Source organism: Rhinatrema bivittatum, chromosome 4 (genome assembly GCF_901001135.1).
Source record: "Rhinatrema bivittatum chromosome 4, aRhiBiv1.1, whole genome shotgun sequence".
In the NCBI taxonomy this organism is placed as follows: domain Eukaryota; kingdom Metazoa; phylum Chordata; class Amphibia; order Gymnophiona; family Rhinatrematidae; genus Rhinatrema; species Rhinatrema bivittatum.
In genome coordinates, this window is record NC_042618.1 from 484666467 (window position 1) to 484685325 (window position 18859).

The 18859-nt window shown below is 47.3% G+C and overlaps 1 protein-coding gene across 1 annotated transcript in view; it reads right to left on the reverse strand.

The window, feature by feature from the left end:
* Window positions 1-18859, reverse strand: part of UHRF1BP1L (UHRF1 binding protein 1 like) — a 373911-nt gene that overhangs the window by 37422 nt on the left and 317630 nt on the right. Inside the window, exons 18-19 of the mRNA XM_029597381.1 lie at window positions 16440-16696; window positions 9554-9662 (exon numbers count right to left, since the gene is read on the reverse strand). Of these exons, the coding sequence (XP_029453241.1) occupies window positions 9554-9662; window positions 16440-16696 (366 nt within the window). The remainder of the gene's footprint in view (window positions 1-9553; window positions 9663-16439; window positions 16697-18859) is intronic.

Here is an 18859-nt window from a genome sequence, read left to right on the forward strand (position 1 = left end):
TGACATGGACGTCCTCTCTGTGAGGAACGGTATTGATGTGCTGAAGAGGCAGGTGGGTAAAACTTTCTAGGTCTGTAGAAGGGTCGCCTCGAGTCTCTGCATGTTGGTCATCTTAGGGAAGTTGTCTGATCTGCTGGCAATTTTGACAGCTGCCGGAGAGTCTCATGATGGTCTTTCAACTGAGATACTGTAGCTTGGATCTTTTCCCCGAAAAGATTGTCACCAACACAAGGGAGATCTGCAAGCCTTTCTTGGACTTCCTGCCTGAGGTCCAAAGCCTTGAGCCAGGCCCATCTTCTCGCATTTATTGCAGAGGCAGATAGACGAGTTGATGTTTCAAACACGTCATAAGCTGCTCTCACCTCATGTTTGCCAGATTCTAATCCTTTGTCAACCAATGTAGCCAAAGGTAGTTGATGTTTTTGTGGGAGGTTATCCACAATACCCTGTACTTGTTTCCATAAGTTCCTTTGGTATTGTGTCATACAGCTGGTATGCTGCAATACGTGCTTCCAGCATGGACCCTTGATAGACCTTCTTCACTAAGATGTCCAAGAATCATTGCTCCTTCCCTGGTGGAACAGAAGAATGAGGTTTTTGTTTCCGAGCCGTCTTCTGAGCGGATTCTACAACTACCGAATGGTGAGGTAGTTGGGGTTTCTGGTACCTTGGAGCATGCTGCACTAAATAAGTGGCATGTGTTCTCCAATTCACTGCTGGGACTGAGCAGGGATGTTCCCACTTTCGTTGTTGCAATTCCAAGAGGACTTGATGGATTGGGATAGCCATAATTTCCTTTGGCGCATCCACAAACTGCAGTACTTCTAGAGCTTTATGTCTAGTATCCTCCTCTGTGATCAATTCAAAGGGAATTGTATCTGCCATTTCTTTGATAAAATTTGTAAATGACAAATCTTCTGGAGGGGATTTCTTTCTCTCCTCTGGTGGAGAGGGCTCTGATTGCAGTTCCTCTGACTCCGTGTCAATGTCAACATCCTTCCAAGGTTTATATTGAGGATGATAAGGGGAGTCAGTGTCCTCTGGTTGGACATGATGCTTTGATTTAAACACAGCTTTTGTTGGGATGTGTTTTGGCATCGTTGGAAGTGAGGGCATCGATGGGAATCGATGGGTCTCAATGGCATCGGTAGAAATCGATGCCTTGTATTCCCCGATGGACCTGGATGGATTGGCATCGATGTGTCTTTCCCAAAAAACAGCAAGGCAGGCGATCTAACAAAGCCGTGAGGAAACAACGAAGAAATAGATGCTCAAAAAATCTTTGCCAAATCTTTATTGGGTGGAGACGTATTAATTATTGGGCAATTTTAATTAATACGTCTCCACCCAATAAAGATTTGGCAAAGATTTTTTGGGCATCTATTTCTTCGTTGTTTCCTCATCGATGTGTCTTTGAAAGGCATCAAGGGTGTCTTCGGAACTCGATGTCGATGAAGCCCCGATGGTCCTGGGGCAGAATCGGAGTCTCCCCCGTCCTCCTCCGATGATCTGGGAACCGGGATGGCTGGAGCCACCAGTGGGTGTATCGGCGTCGATGGCTGCATCGATGGAATCGGTGGTGTCAGTGTCGGAGGAAAGGCTTCTAGTAAGGCATCGAATCTATTCAGCAAAGGCTGAAAAATTGACTGTTCCAATGCCGATGCCGGTGTCAGTGCCGGTAGTGATGGCACTGTCGGAGGCTGTAGGTTCCTTAGAGCCTCGACGACGGCCTGTTGGACGAAAGTAGTCACTTCTTCCCTTGAAATCGGGGCAGTGTCCACTGCCACTGGGGAAGGTACTGCTGGCGCTATTGGCACTTCCACAATGATTCGTGGTGGCACATCCTCTGACACCGAGCCCGGTGGAGAGCGCCGCGGTTTCTCGTGTACAGCCGGTGGAGTTGGCTCTAGTACATGGACCTTCTTAGGCATCAGCTCGATGGATTTCGATCCTGACGTCGATGGTTTACCATCCGCTGGGTTGATGGCGATGCCACTTCTTGTTCCGATGACTCTTCGATGTTGAAGACGATGCTATCGATGATATCGATGGTGCCGGTGACGGACGGTCATCGGCTCGTGTTTCACCTCGATGTTTAGTTACCGAGGGAGGTGTTACTCTTGGGGACGACGTCGACGATGACGATGGAATCTTTTTGAACAATTCTTCCATCTTATCCAAACGGGCACGCCTGCCCTTCGGTGTCATCTGGGCACAGGTTGAGCAAGCCCGGACGTTGTGGCTTGATCCCAGGCACAGAACACATACATAATGTGGGTCAGTAATGGACAAAATCCGGTTGCAATCCAGACATTTTTAAAACCCCGAGGCCATTATATTATGACCTAATAACGGTCGATGACCGGCGGGAATCAACAGTGAGGTGACCGGAATCGATCAAAAACTATCTGAAAAATGTACTCATCAAGACTATGTCGAAGGGAGACTCAATTATGAGAAAAATGTGACTGAAAATGTGAATGAAAAAGTTTTCTTCCCTTGAGAAATGTGAGGGAATTCTTTTTCCAGAGCTCCTGAACTGCTTTGCTACAGCAAGGCGGAAAAAAAGAGACTGAAGGGAGACCCCTGTGGCTGAGAATCTCATGGCATGCTGGGCATGCTCAGTAGGCCCACAGTGCCAGCCAAAAGTTTCTAGAAACTCTTGAGAGAAGTTTTCCGTACCAGGACTCCATCTGATGATGTCATCCATATGTGAGGACTATCATCCTGCTTGTCCTGGGATAATCTATCTTTCCTTCCTTTTTAAACATTTTTTAAAATGAGGTTCAGAACTGCAGGTTTTGCACCTCCTCCATCTGCTGGAGAAATACTGAAGGACTGCAGGTGGTACACCAAGTTTTATGCCGGTGGCTGTGAAAATTTCTCTGTCTCCATCTGCTAGAAAGGAGGCAAAACCTTGGAGTCTGGACTGATCTGGGTATGTACAGGGAAGTTGATATTGTCATCCATCTGGGAACAAACGACCTTGCTAGAAACAACATCCAAGTGGTACAGAGAGATTTCCAGATTCTGGCAAAGCAGATTAGTCACATGGCAAAGATTATTGCCTTTTCAGGAAAGGGGAAAGAGAGGCTAAGTCATATAGGTAACTTCAATGCATGGCACAAAACTTGGTGTAAGGAAGAAAGTTTTGGATATATTGGGGGCTGGAGCCATGTATGGAACAATAAATAGCTCTATGTCAAAGATGGCTTATATCTGTCTGTGACAGGAAAAAAGATTCTAAGTGATAAATTCAAATCCTATGCCATAAGGCATTTAAACTAGATGATGGGGGTGGCAAAAGGAAATTGGAATGTCACCCTCCAAATCTCCAAGAAATGGGGATAACAAAAGTCAGCTGAATAAGGCACAAAAGAAGTCCAAGAAGAGCTAAATTAAAAGGAGCTACTAGAAGGGAAACAAATGTATATGTTAGAAAAGAAAACAAAAGCTCAAGGAAAAAGAAACCAATGTGGTTCTCAAAGGAGGTGGCTGCAAAAATAAAGGCAAAAAGATCAGCGTTCAAGAAGTATAAAACATTAAAAAAAAAGAAACATAGGAATCAATATCTGGTGAAAATGAGGGAGATGAAGAAAGATATCAGAAAAGCAAAAGGTCAAGTAGAAGAAAGGTTGCCCAAGAGATAAAGAGAGGTGACAAAACATGTTTTAGATATATCAGAGAAAGAAGGAAAATTTGAAGTGGTTTAGTGAAACTGAAAGGTGACAAGGAGCAATGTATCGAGACAGACCAGGAAATGGTGGAAATATTAAACAAATACTTGAGTTCAGTGTTCACTAAAGTCGACCCTGGAGAAGGAGCACTGCTGGTTGACAAGACCATAGAAGGGAATGGGTTAGACACAACTCCTTTTACAGAAGAGTATGCATGGAAAGAGCTAGGAAAACTGAATGTGGACAAGTCCATGGGGCCAGATGAGGTACATCCCAGGATACTATGAGAACTCAAGAGATGTCCTGGCAGGTCCGCTAAATGACTTGTTCAAAAGATCCCTGGAGACAGGAGTGGTGCCACAAGATTGTGGTCCTGCTTCATAAAAGTGGGAGCAGAGAGGAGGCAGGAAACTACAGGCCTGTTAGCCTCACTTCGATGGTGGGAAAATTAATGGAGACGCTGCTGAAAGAAAGGATTTATTAATTTATTTATTTATATCTTTTATATACCGAGGTTCAATTAACAAGATTAATTATCACTTCAGTTTACATTACAACTAGCGAAATTAACAGAGACTTGTTTTACAATGAACAGGGTAGAAATAACTTGGATAACCTGGGTGAAAACAATGAACAGGAAAAAATTATCTGCTAAACATATTCTGGGATACTGAACTATCTACAATCCGGTAAGTTGCTGGACCCGAGGCAGCATGGATTCACCAGAGGAAGGTCATGTCAGACAAATCTGATAGATTTTTTTGATTGGGTGACTAGAGAATTGGATCAAGAGTGCTCAATGTCATCTATATGGATTTCAGCAAAGCTTTTGATACCGGTCCACATAGGAGGCTTGTGAACAAAATGAGAAGCTTTGGAGTGAGCGCCAAGGTGGTGGAGTGGATTACAAACTGGTTGACTGAAAGAGATAGCATGTAATGGTAAATGGAACCTACTCTGAAGAGAGAGCGGTGTTAAGTGGAGTGCCACAGGGATCGGTATTAGGACCAATTCTGTTCAATATCTTTCTGAGTGAGATTGCAGAAGGAATAGAAGGTCTATTTGCGGATGATACTAAAATCTGCAACAAAGTGGACATGCCTGAAGGAGTACAGAGAATGAAAAGGGATTTATGAAGGCTTAAAGAGTGGTTGAAGATTTGGCAACTGGGATTCAATGCCAAGAAGTGCAGAATCATGCATCTGGGATGCGGTAATCCAAAAGAGCGGTATGACGTCTGCAAGAGGGGGGTGGAGCCAAGATGGCGGCAGGCTAGCAGCGGTGGTCCGGAGTTGCTCGAGGATTTCCTTGAATTTAAGCTGCTTCTAGAGAATTTGTAATGCCGCCTAAGAGAAAAGGACGAGTAGGGGTGTATCCCACCATACCCCCGACTCTACCAGGACAACGAATGATCCCTGAACTTACCACACTTTACTCAATTGGGGAAGCTAAAGTCCCCACTGATGAAACACCATTGGGAGCGTCGTTGGCATCTGGGGAAACATCTCTTAGCCCCTCTGACTTGCAGAACATGGTTGCGCCAGGACTGCAATCTCCTTCAACAACCGCGGCATTGGAAACAGAACCAAAGAGTCCTGTGAACAAGTCAGAGGGAGTGGAAGCTGTAAGGAGTGGTCCGGAGACAGCAGAGGAGCCGGGAAGCCCGAAACACTAGGCGCTGTGGCCCCGATCCTGCTAGGCCTTGGTGGAGGTGGTGAGTTACCTCGTTCAGAGGAAGTTGGGGGACTCACGGCAGTGGAAGAACTGGGAGGTCTGCAGGGAGGTCTAGTGTGCAAGGGCTTCCATAAGCCGGACAAAGTTATTCTAGACTCCCTATGGGAGTTGGTAGCCTCCTTTGGCCCCACTTTTCAGGGGCTTACGAGGCAATTAAAGTCGTTATATGGGAAGTTGCATAAAGTTTCCCAGGAACATGATAATCTGTTACAGGAAAATACAAACAAGATAACCGCTTTGCAAGAAGAAGTAAAGTTGACACAAAATATTTGTCAAGCATTAATCCAAGACAAGCAAGTGGTAAATAAAAAAGTGGAATCCATCAAAAAGGAGGAGGAATAGCCTAGTGGTTAGAGCAGTGGGCTACAAATCAGGAGACCAGAGTTCGAGTCCCACTATCGCACCTTGGGCAAGTCACTTTATCCTCCATTGCCTCAGGTACAAACTTACGGGCCGATGCAGTAGGAAGAGCTGCGTTAGTGCCAGGCGCACCCACGTTTGCCACACACACAGTCCAGTTCACCTACTGCTCGATACTGTATTTAAATAGCTTGCAAATGCAAGCCACATCCAAGAAGGGTTAGGCCCGCGCAATCCATTTTACTGTATTGAGTGCTATACAGCGCCTATACAGTAACCTGGGTGCGCTGGTACCTGTCATTTCAAATGACATTTGAAATGACAGGTACCAGGAAGTGGACGGTTCTCCTACGCTCGGGATTGCCAGTCCTCTCTACCCTCCTCCCGAAGCGAAAAAGGAGAAAAGCGACATGTGAAGTGTAACTTACTTTTCTTGCAGCCCTCCTCCGGAGACGCACCACGCCTCCCCTGCCTCCCGGGGGCTGCCCCCTGCCTCCCGGGGGCAGCCGGCGGCAAAAGCGGCCCCGCTGGCGAAGATGGATGCCTGCACGGGCCCTCTGACACGATCGCTCCAGCTGCGGCCACTTCTCCTGCGTGCATTCAGCCTGTGCGTGCAATATGGCCGCTCAAGGCGTGACGTCACTACGTTTGGCGTCACGGCGTGTGACGTCGGCGTTCGCTGATGCACTGCCTTGAGCACCGGCGAAGGTGAATGAATGCAATTTGGGCGCTCAAGGCAGTGCATCAGCGAACGCCGACGTCACACGCCGTGACGCCAAACGTAGTGATGTCACGCCTTGAGCGGCCATATTGCACGCACAGGCTGAATGCACGCAGGAGAAGTGGCCGCAGCTGGAGCGATCGTGTCAGAGGGCCCATGCTGTCTTTTGCTGCCGGCTGTCTTTTCGCCGCCGGCTGTCCCCGGGAGGCAGGGGAGCCGCGGTGCGTCTCCGGAGAAGGGCTGCAAGAAAAATAAGTTACACTTCACATGTCGCTTTTCTCCTTTTTTGCTTTCTTTGCTTCGGGAGGAGGGTAGAGAGGACCGGACTGCCCCTTTTTCGCTCACCGGCCAGGGCAGGTGAGCGAGGGCTGGGGGAAAGTTTGCCGCCTACCCTTACCCCTGCCTCTAACGCAGGGGTAAGGGTAGGCGGTAAGTTAGCAGGTTAAATGCGCGGCAAAACTGCAGGTTTAAAAAGCGATAATCGGGGCGCGCGTTACTGTATGGGAGGGAATAGCTAATCCGATCGTTTACATCTCATATACGTGCCGCGGGCGGAAGGGGTTTCTCGTTGATTTAAAGAGGCGGTACGGATGGGTTAAAAGGGATAGTGAATCGCGGGTTGGACTAACGCGGCCAAATTGTGAGTAGAAAGCGGGTTAGAAGCAGGGTAACCGCGGCCGCACTTTACTGTATTGACCTGTATGATTGTAAGCCCTCTGGGGATAGGGAAATACCTACAGTACCTGAATGTAAACTGATGAGATATCGCAGAACAAATGTCAGTATATAACAATAAATAAATAAAATAAAAATAGACTGAGGAGATTAAATTTCAGAATCTTGAACTTCCCTAAGATAATAGGGGAGTAACACTGAGGAAACATATGTTAGAGGTACTGAGAATACCAAATGAGCATATACCATTTGTGAATAAAATCTATTAAGAACATAAGAAGATAAGAAAATGCCATACTGGGTCAGACCAAGGGTCCATCAAGCCCAGCATCCTGTTTCCAACAGTGGCCAATCCAGGCCATAAGAACCTGGCAAGTACCCAAAAACTAAGTCTATTCCATGTAACCATTGCTAATTTCTCCCATATAATAAATCTAGAGAGGAGAATCAGCCACAGTTAGATTTAAATAATTTAACTGATATCTTGGAATCCTCTGTAGAGAGCAACATTACTTATTTCCTTGGTTGTTGAAAGTGATGTGAGTTTGTTAATGGGAGAAAGTTTCATGGGGCAACGTGTTCAAATCTTCCCAGATTTATCGAAGATAACGCAGGAAAGGAGGAAAGCCTTTCCCTCTATGAGGCAGGAATCAAACATGATAGGGGCTAAGTTTCTTCTAAGATCCCCCTGCAAATGTGTCGTTTCTTACAATAGAGATGTATATATATATATTCTATGCCCCGGAACAGCTAAGAGTTTTCCTAGAGTCTAGAAAGAAGGCTTGTTTAACCTTCTCTCCAAAAGAGAACCATGAATAAAACCAAGTCTAATATTAGAGGGGTAAAACTATTAGCCTGCTAGGCTGATTTCAGTAGATTTGTTATCTTTAATTTTGTTGACTCCCTAAAATAATATCCACCCCCCTTTTTTGACAAGATTGTGGTCTAAACATTTGATTATTTCATTTCTGTATGGAAAAAAATTATGAAAATGTGAGAGAATTCATGTTTCTGTTTTTATGAGCAAAGATTATCTTTGTAAATAAGTAAAAGCAATAAAAATACAATAATAAAAAAAAAAGAGTGGAATGACATGGGGGGTGAAAGACTGATGTGCACGGACCAAGAGCGGGATTTTGGGGTGATAGTCTCTGGCGATCTGAAGACGGCAACGCAATATGACAAGGTAATAGCTAAAGCCAGAGGGATGCTGGGCTGCACAGAGAGAGGAATATCGAGTAAGAAAAGGGAAGGGATAATCCCCTTGTCCAGGTCCTTGGTGAGGCCTCACCTGGAGCACTGTGCTCAGTTCTGGAGACCGTATCTCCGTAGGGACAGAGACAGGATGGAGGCGGTCCAGAGAAGGGCTACCAAAATGGTATGGGGTGAGTATCAGAAAACCTAAGAGGAGAGACTGAAGGATATGAATATGCACACCCTGGAAGAGAAGAGGCGGTACGATACAGACCTTCAGATACTTAAAAGGTTTTAATGATGTGCAAACGTTAGAAAGAAATCAGTAGAACTAGGGGTCATAAAATGAAACTCCAAGGAGGACGCCTCAGAACCAATGTCAGGAAATATTTCTTCACGGAGAGGGTGGTGGAGCCTGGAACGCCCTTCCGGAGGAGGTGGTGAAAACCAAAACTGTGAGAGAATTCAAAGGACATGGGGTAAACATTGTGGAACCCTAAAGGCTAAAGGATGGAAATGAGGGAAAGTGTGCATGCAGGAACTTGATGGTGTGGCGGTTACTACCCCTAACCGATAAGCCTTGATACTGATGATGCAACTCCATCATTGCTCTCTGCTTCAACGGCAGGGGGAAAAGGGGAATTGGATTTGTTCAGCAACCGAGGGCCCCGTCTTTTATGGTCTGGGGAAATAAGTATGGGGGTAACTTGCTGATGTGGCGATTACTGCCCTTAACCAATAAGACTGATACTTTGATGCAACTCAGACACTGCTCTCTGCTTCAATGGAAAGGCTTAACAGGGAACTGGATTCAACAGCAATCAACGAGGGCTACTGTGGGAAACTGATAAGTACAGGGGTAATGGGGAACGGGATTCAAACAGCAACCAATGAGAGCCCTGACTTTTATGGTCTGGGAAAAAGATAAGCATGGGGTAACCTACATGGCACAGCACAAACTACCACAAGATTGCTGGGCAGACTGGATGGACCATTTGGTCCTTTTCTGCCGTCATTTCTATGTTTCTATCATAGTCTGGCATTCTCAGTCAATAAATGTAAAATAATACAGAAATATGAGCGCAGCACAGCTACAGCACAATTCAGAGCATACAAAGGGAAAAAGGTTAAGAAACAAGGAGTTTGGGCATAAGAAAAGGGAAAAACAGTAGGATGAATGAACGTGACGCACCTCTGATGCTGAAGGAGCAGTCATCAATACGCTGCAGAAAAAGTTCTTCAATGTGCAGTGTTACCGGCGTGGGATCAGGGGCTGCGGGATTCTCCCGGGGACAGTCATCCTGTGTAAATGCACGGAAAGAACAAGATCACATGAGAGGAGAGCCTGACAGTGACAGTGTGAAGAGCTGGGGCAGGGCTCAGTGAGAGATGGAGAAGAGACAGACCAGCTGTGGCAGTGTGAGGGGCTGGGACAGGCCTGAATGAGAGTTAGAGAAGAGACAAAACCATCTGTGGCAGTGTGAGGGGCTAGGACAGGCCTGAATGATAGTTAGAGACGGGACAGGCCAGCTGTGGCAGTGGGAGGGGCTGGGGCAGGCCTGAATGAGAGTTAGAGAAGAGACTGGCCAGCTGTGGCAGTGGGAGGGGCTGGGACAAGCCTGAATGAGAGTTAGAGAAGAGACAGACCAGCTGTGGCAGTGGGAGGGGCTAGGACAGGCCTGAATGAGAGTTAGAGACGGGACAGGCCAGCTGTGACATTGTGAGGGGCTGGGACAGGCCTGAATGACAGTTAGAGAAGAGACAGGCCAGCTGTGGCAGTGTGAGGGGCTGGGACAGGCCTGAATGAGAGTTAGAGAAGAGACAAAACCATCTGTGGCAGTGTGAGGGGCTAGGACAGGCCTGAATGAGAGTTAGAGAAGAGACAGGCCAGCTGTGACATTGTGAGGGGCTGGGACAGGCCTGAATGACAGTTAGAGAAGAGACAGGCCAGCTGTGGCAGTGTGAGGGGCTGGGACAGGCCTGAATGAGAGTTAGAGAAGAGACAAAACCATCTGTGGCAGTGTGAGGGGCTAGGACAGGCCTGAATGAGAGTTAGAGAAGAGACAGGCCAGCTGTGACATTGTGAGGGGCTGGGACAGGCCTGAATGACAGTTAGAGAAGAGACAGGCCAGCTGTGGCAGTGTGAGGGGCTGGGACAGGCCTGAATGAGAGTTAGAGAAGAGACAAAACCATCTGTGGCAGTGTGAGGGGCTAGGACAGGCCTGAATGATAGTTAGAGACGGGACAGGCCAGCTGTGGCAGTGGGAGGGGCTGGGGCAGGCCTGAATGAGAGTTAGAGAAGAGACAGGCCAGCTGTGGCAGTGGGAGGGGCTGGGACAAGCCTGAATGAGAGTTAGAGACGGGACAGGCCAGCTGTGGCAGTGGGAGGGGCTAGGACAGGCCTGAATGAGAGTTAGAGACGGGACAGGCCAGCTGTGACATTGTGAGGGGCTGGGACAGGCCTGAATGACAGTTAGAGAAGAGACAGGCCAGCTGTGGCAGTGTGAGGGGCTGGGACAGGCCTGAATGAGAGTTAGAGAAGAGACAAAACCATCTGTGGCAGTGTGAGGGGCTAGGACAGGCCTGAATGAGAGTTAGAGAAGAGACAGGCCAGCTGTGACATTGTGAGGGGCTGGGACAGGCCTGAATGACAGTTAGAGAAGAGACAGGCCAGCTGTGGCAGTGTGAGGGGCTGGGACAGGCCTGAATGAGAGTTAGAGAAGAGACAAAACCATCTGTGGCAGTGTGAGGGGCTAGGACAGGCCTGAATGAGAGTTAGAGAAGAGACAGGCCAGCTGTGACATTGTGAGGGGCTGGGACAGGCCTGAATGACAGAGAAGAGACAGGCCAGCTGTGGCAGTGTGAGGGGCTGGGACAGGCCTGAATGAGAGTTAGAGAAGAGACAAAACCATCTGTGGCAGTGTGAGGGGCTAGGACAGGCCTGAATGAGAGTTAGAGAAGAGACAGGCCAGCTGTGACATTGTGAGGGGCTGGGACAGGCCTGAATGAGAGTTAGAGAAGAGACAGACCAGCTGTGGCAGCATGAGGGGCTGGGAAAGGACTCAATGAGAGCTAGAGAAGAGACAGGCCAGCTGTGGCAGTGTAAGGGGCTGGGATAGGCCTGAATGAGAGTTAAAGAAGAGACAGGCCTGCTGTGGTAGAGTAAGAACATAAGAACATGCCATACTGGGTCAGACCAAGGGTCCATGAAGCCCAGCATCCTGTTTCCAACAGTGGCCAATCCAGGCCATAAGAACCTGGCAAGTACCCAAAAACTAAGTCTATTCCATGTTAACATTGCTAGTAATAGCGGTGGTTATTATCTAAGTCAACTTAATTAATAGCAGGTAATGGACTTCTCCTCCAACAAATTCCAGAGTTTAATTGTGCGCTGAGTAAAAAAGATCTTTCTCCGATTAGTTTTAAATGTGCCCCATGCTAACTTCATGGAGTGCCCCCTAGTCTTTCTATTATCCGAAAGAGTAAATAACCGATTCACATCTACCCGTTCTAGACCTCTCATGATTTTAAACACCTCTATCATATCCCCCCTCAGCCGTCTCTTCTCCAAGCTGAAAAGTCCTAACCTCTTTAGTCTTTCCTCATAGGGGAGCTGTTCCATTCCCCTTATCATTTTGGTCGCCCTTCTCTGTACCTTCTCCATCGCAATTATATCTTTTTTGAGATGCGGCGACCAGAATTGTACACAGTATTCAAGGTGCGGTCTCACCATGGAGCGATACAGAGGCTTTATTTATTTATTTATTTATTTATTTATTTATTTATTTATTTAAAAGTTTTTATATACCGAACATTCTTACTGCCCCAATCCCTTCAGAGCCAGCGGCAGCACCAGGCAGATGTGCGATTTTCTCCCCCTCCAGCCCCCCCTGATCGGCCCCGAAGTCGGAATGGGCGAGGGACAAATGCGGCAGACCCTCCCCCACTCTCCCCGATGGTGTGGGAACAGTCGCCAAAATATCCAAAATGGCCGCCGTTCCTGTACCCTCAGAGGAAGAAACAGCACCTCGGACAGAGCTGTGGCCTAAAATAGCTGCCGAATTGCCAGAACATGGACGTAGATTTGCGGGTGGAGGAGCTCCGGAAGAGCCCTTCCCGCCCTCTGAGCAAGGGGCACAGAGGCCGGCCCTGTTAAGATGCGAGCGCGCCGAGCCACAGGCTTATCACGCAGTCCCTCGGGTCATGCTGAGGGAGGGAAAGTGATAATTGCCGCACAAGGTAAAAAACTGGAGGAAAAAACCAGAAATAAAATCCTCCCTCACCACGGAGCTAATCCTACAGGGAACCAGGGGGAAAGTCGCCCGCAGAGCTGAGCCGCCATCTGCTTGAATCGACCTTTTTTTTTTTTTAAACTTTACTCCAACACTGCACTGATTCCTAAAAACCTGTATAAAAAAGAACAAGTAGGCTCAGGAACAGGGGAACAAAAAAAATCCCTGAGAACCTGCAGCCTCCTAGGCGGCCTCGTGAGGGGAAGGATCTGGACAACCAGATGTACACCCCCCGGGCACACAGACAGGCCTACAAAGGGGTTAACAAGCCCCAGCCCGTCCACCTCTACCAGACGGTGTAGGACCCACAAGGAATCCTAATGAGAAAAAAAATAACGCAGGGGAGGAAGGCTCAAAAGAAAACCCGGGAAAGAAATAACAGCAGAACTGCAGGATCCGCACTCTGTGCCATCTGCTAGAGACAGAAAATACTGAGGACCTGCAGGTGGCACTAGGGATTATGTAGCAGCCTTTGTACATAATTAACCTAAACCTGAATATATTCTGTAATAAGTTAAGTTAACAAGCATGTTATTTCATTATACTATCAGTTAACCTGCTGTATATAGTTAGCTAGGTTCTTATGTAATATGTTATACTGTATCTTGTCATTAAGGCCAGCCTTAGACATTCTGTTATATGTAAACCGATGTGATATACCATATCGAATGTCGGTATAGAAAAATAAATAAATAAATAAATAGCAGTGTCGGTCAAGTTTTTCTCTCTGTCTCCACCTGCTGGCAGGGATGCATAAACGTAGGCGTGTGGACTGATCCGGGTAGGTACAGGGAATGAGAGTTAGAGAAGAGAGAGACCAGCTTTGGCAGAGTGAGGGGCTGGGAAAGGGCTCAATGAGAGATAGAGAAGAGACAGGCTAGCTCTGGCAGTGTGAAGGGCTGGGACAGGCCTGAATAGGATTTAGAGAAGAGACAGGCCAGCTGTGGCAGTGTGAGAGGCTGGGACAGGCCTGAATGAGAGTTAGAGACGAGACATACCAGCTGTGGCAGTGTGAGGGGCTGGGACAGGCCTGAATGAGAGTTATTTATTTATTTATTTATTTATTTATTTATTTATTTCGGGTTTTTATATACCAGCATTCGAGAACGCAGTCCCATCATGCTGGTTCACATAAAAAACAAGGGTGCATCGTAAACAAAACTAAAACAATGGTGCGGAAAAAGGCAGTTACATATAACAGGGAGAATAGAACTTGGCAGAGAGAGAAGAGAAAGGACAGGTTATTTATTCAAACATGTAAACAATAGTGTAAAATAATATACAAATTCAAACATGATAGTTAGTCATGGTGTATGTGAAGATGAGGATTGGCGTGGAAGAGATGGATCAGTTTGAGTCCGGGAATGCTTGTGAGATGAGACGAGACGAGACATACCAGCTGTGGCAGTGTGAGACGAGACGAGACATACCAGCTGTGGCAGTGTGAGGGGCTGGGACAGGCCTGAATGAGAGTTAGAGATGGGACAGGCCAGCTGTGGCAGTGTAAGGGGCAGGGACAGGCCTGAATGAGAGTTAAAGAAGAGACATACCAGCTGTGGCAGTGTGAGGGGCTGGGACAGGCCTGAATGAGAGTTATAGACGAGACAGACCAGCTGTGGCAGTGAGGGGCTGGGACAGGCCTGAATGAGAGTTAGAGACGAGACAGACCAGCTGTGGCAGTGTGAGGGGCTGGGACAGGCCTGAATGAGAGTTAGAGACAAGACAGACCAGCTGTGGCAGTGTGAGGGGCTGGGACAGGCCTGAATGAGAGTTAGAGACGAGAAAGGCAGTGAGTGGGCATGGGGCAGCCATCCACAAGATAATAATGGGAAGGAAATACAAATTTGTACCAAATATGAAGACTTTTCTTTGAATTTATATATGCACTGCATGTTACAATATGAATAATGACAACAGCCATCCCTCAACAACAATGGTCTGGAAACACTTGAACCCATTTCTATCTTAGAGATACAAGCTCTTTTAAGAAGAATGAAACCTTCCTCCCATCCTTTGGATACTATCCCCACCAAACTGCTCCTGGCCATCCCTGACTCCATCGCTAAAACACTGTCGGACATCATAAATTGCTCACTCTCCCAAGGATCATATCCTGACGACCTCAAATTGGCCTCCATCAAACCTCTACTTAAGAAACCCAACTTGGATCCTAAAGACCCCAATAACTTCCGCCCCATCGCCAATCTTCCATTCATAGCTAAGATTCTAGAAAAAGTTGTCAACACTCAACTCTCCGACTACATTGAAGAAAACAAAATCCTATTCCCATCACAATACGGATTTCGCAAATCATTGAGCACAGAATCCCTCCTCATCTCCATGTCTGACTTCATATTAATGGGCCTTGACAAAGGTCAATCCTTCCTCCTGATTCTACTGGACCTATCAGCGGCTTTTGATACGGTCAACCATTCCATTCTCACATCCATTCTGGCTTCTATATGTATCTCAGGCACCGCACTCTCATGGTTTAAATCTTTTCTCTCCAACAGAGGTTTCAAGGTTAAGATACAAAACAAAGAATCATCACGAATGGACGCATCCATAGGAGTCCCTCAGGGCTCCTCACTGTCGCCTACTCTCTTTAACATTTATCTCTTACCAATCTGCCAACTCCTCTCCAAACTTAACCTCAAACACTTCCTTTACGCCGACGACATCCAGATCGTGATACCCATTAAAGAGTCTTACACAAAAACATTGGATCACTGGGAAAACTGTCTCTTCGAAATTAAACGCCTCTTATCCAACCTAAACCTAGTTTTAAACTCCTCTAAAACAGAACTGCTGCTCATCTCCCCAGATAACAACAACTCCATCTCTAATCTACCAACTATCCCTTCTACTACACAAGTGAGAGACCTAGGAGTGTTAATTGACAACCGGATGAACCTTAAAGCTTCCATCAACAGAACCACCAAAGATTGTTTCCATAAACTCCAAGTTCTGAAAAGAATCAGACCACTCTTCCACACTCAGGATTTCAGAAAAATTCTACAAGCTATCATTTTTTCTAAGATCGATTACTGTAACTTTATCCTTCTGGGCCTCCCTTCTTCCTACACTAAACCCCTTCAGATGATACAAAACGCTCCTGCAAGATTACTGACAAACTCCAGGAGGAGGGACCATATAACTCCAATCCTACAAGATCTCCACTGGTTGCCTATTCACTTTAGAATCCTCTACAAATCTCTTTCCATAATATACAAAACTATCCATCAACACACCCCACTCGACTTACAAGTCCCATTCCAAATTTATAACTCCTCCAGACCAACTAGAGACGCACTCAGAGGATCTCTTCAAGTACCCCCAGCCAAAACTACCAGACATATTACCTTAAGAGATCGGGCCTTCTCAACAGCTGGCCCCCTTTTGTGGAACTCCATCCCTCCTGACCTTAGACAAGAACCCAGCCTCCCAACCTTCAGGAAAAGACTTAAGACCTGGCTGTTTAAAAAAGCGTTCCCGGACACCAACTAATTCGATCCAGCCAGTTCTACCACTTCCCCATGTAAAAATGTTATAGCAAATGTATATATCTATATCTAATGTTATCCTCTCCCTTCTTCTCTTCTCCCAGTTCTATTACCTTGTTATTTGTAACTGCTTCCTTCCACACTATTAGGTTATTCAATTGTTCATTGTACACCCCTGTTATATGTAAACCGGCATGATGTGATTGTATCATGAATGTCGGTATATAAAAATTTTAAATAAATAAATAAATAAACATAGGTAAGAAATGAGATGCAGGTGTACTTTCAAATGGATCTTGGTGTCGGTTATGGATAGCGTCATGGGAATCCCGTCTGCAACGGATTCGTCGTCCAGGAAGCGCTGGATGTTGAGAAGGGAGGAGGTGAGGAAGTGGGAGCTGAAGTGCTGCAGGTGGCACTGCAGGAAACCCTTCTCAGCTGCCAGGTGACAGTGCCGGGCCGCACCCGGCCCACTCTCCAATCTCAGCCGCATAACAGGGGCGCACGCCAGCGACTCTCCACAACATTTCCCATCCGAACCTGCCAGAGAGGAGGAAATTCATCAGAGACCTACCATCAGCATAATCCAGACACAAGAATGAGAGACCTTACATCAGCATAATCCAGACACAAGAATGAGAGACCTACCATCAGCATAATCCAGACACACCCCTTCCTCACTATCACTGATACTGACAAGAAAGGACTCACAATGATACTGCCCCTCACCTTCTGATCCCCCTCACCCCCTCCTCACTATCACTGATACTGACAAGAAAGGACTCACAATGATACTGCCCCTCACCTCCTGATCCCCCTCACCCCTTTGTCTCTATCACTGTGTGACGGGGTCACTATGCCAGTCTGAGTAGGTAGAATAAAGCCAGGAACAAAAAACTCCCTAGAACCAAAGTTCTAGAAGGAGGGGGAAGAAAACCCAGGTGACACAGAGTCAAAGATACACACTGGTGGCTTCCCCTGTAACCATAGAGACAAACACAGGTGTGGGAGGTTAAGGGTGGGACCTCCCCAGAGCCAATCAGCTGGCAGAGGAGGAGGGGTTTGCAGAGTATAAAAGAGACTCCCTAACCCAGCAGTTTCAGTCTCCTGCTGGGGACTGGAGGAGAAAGACCAGGCTACCTGCTGCTCTGTAAGACTGGAACTTTGGTGCTCCTGCTAAGATGGAGGACTGGTGGGACTTCCAGGAAGGTGAGCTGGGAGATACAGGCTGTGTGACTGTCTGGATGTGCCTACTTCAGGATATTGTTTGAGAGACTGCCAGTGGGTGCTTGTACCTTTGGGGAAGAGTTGATATCCCAGAGGTATGGAGGGAGGTGGCAGTTAGGCCCATGGGGCCAGACTTTGGACTTTGTGAGATGAACTTCTGAAGCCAGCCTTTGGAAATTGAGTTGCTGGCTCAGTGGGGAGGGCTTTTGCCTTCCATCCAGGCTGGGAGGGTTCAAACCCTGCCTGAGGATTTGTAAAGATAAATAACATTGAACTTCTATTTGAGTTTTCGAGTGGCTAGGAAAGCTTGTGCAGGGATTGGACCCTGAAACTGATGCAGTTGACTGTGTAAGGACCGGTGAAAGTGTCACACACTGATACTGACAAGAAAGGACTCACAATGATACTGCCCCTCACCTCCTGATCCATCCTCACCCCCTCCTCACTATCACTGATACTGACAAGAAAGGCCTCACGATGTTACTGCCCCTCACCTCCTGATCCCCCTCACCCCTTCCTCACTATCACTGATACTGACAAGAAAGGACTCACAATGATACTGCCCCTCACCTCCTGATCCCCCTCACCCCTTCCTCACTATCACTGATACTGACAAGAAAGGACTCACAATGATACTGCCCCCCACCTCCTGATCCCCCTCACCCCTTCCTCACTATCACTGATACTGACAAGAAAGGACTCACAATGATACTGCCCCTCACCTCCTGATCCCCCTCACCCCTTCCTCACTATCACTGATACTGACAAGAAAGGCCTCACGATGTTACTGCCCCTCACCTCCTGATCCCCCTCACCCCTTCCTCACTATCACTGATACTGACAAGAAAGGACTCACAATGATACTGCCCCTCACCCCCTCCTCACTATCACTGATACTGACAAGAAAGGACTCACAATGATACTGCCCCTCACCTCCTGATCCATCCTCACCCCCTCCTCACTATCACTGATACTGACAAGAAAGGCCTCACGATGTTACTGCCCCTCACCTCCTGATCCCCCTCACCCCTTCCTCACTATCACTGATACTGACAAGAAAGGACTCACAATGATACTGCCCCTCACCTCCTGATCCCCCTCACCCCTTCCTCACTATCACTGATACTGACAAGAAAGGACTCACAATGATACTGCCCCTCACCTCCTGATCCCCCTCACCCCCTCCTCACTATCACTGATACTGACAAGAAAGGACTCACAATGATACTGCCCCTCACCTCCTGATCCCCCTCACCCCTTCCTCACTATCACTGATACTGACAAGAAAGGACTCACAATGATACTGCCCCTCACCTCCTGATCCCCCTCACCCCTTCCTCACTATCACTGATACTGACAAGAAAGGCCTCACGAATTTACTGCCCCTCACCTCCTGATCCCCCTCACCCCTTCCTCACTATCACTGATACTGACAAGAAAGGACTCACAATGATACTGCCCCTCACCCCCTCCTCA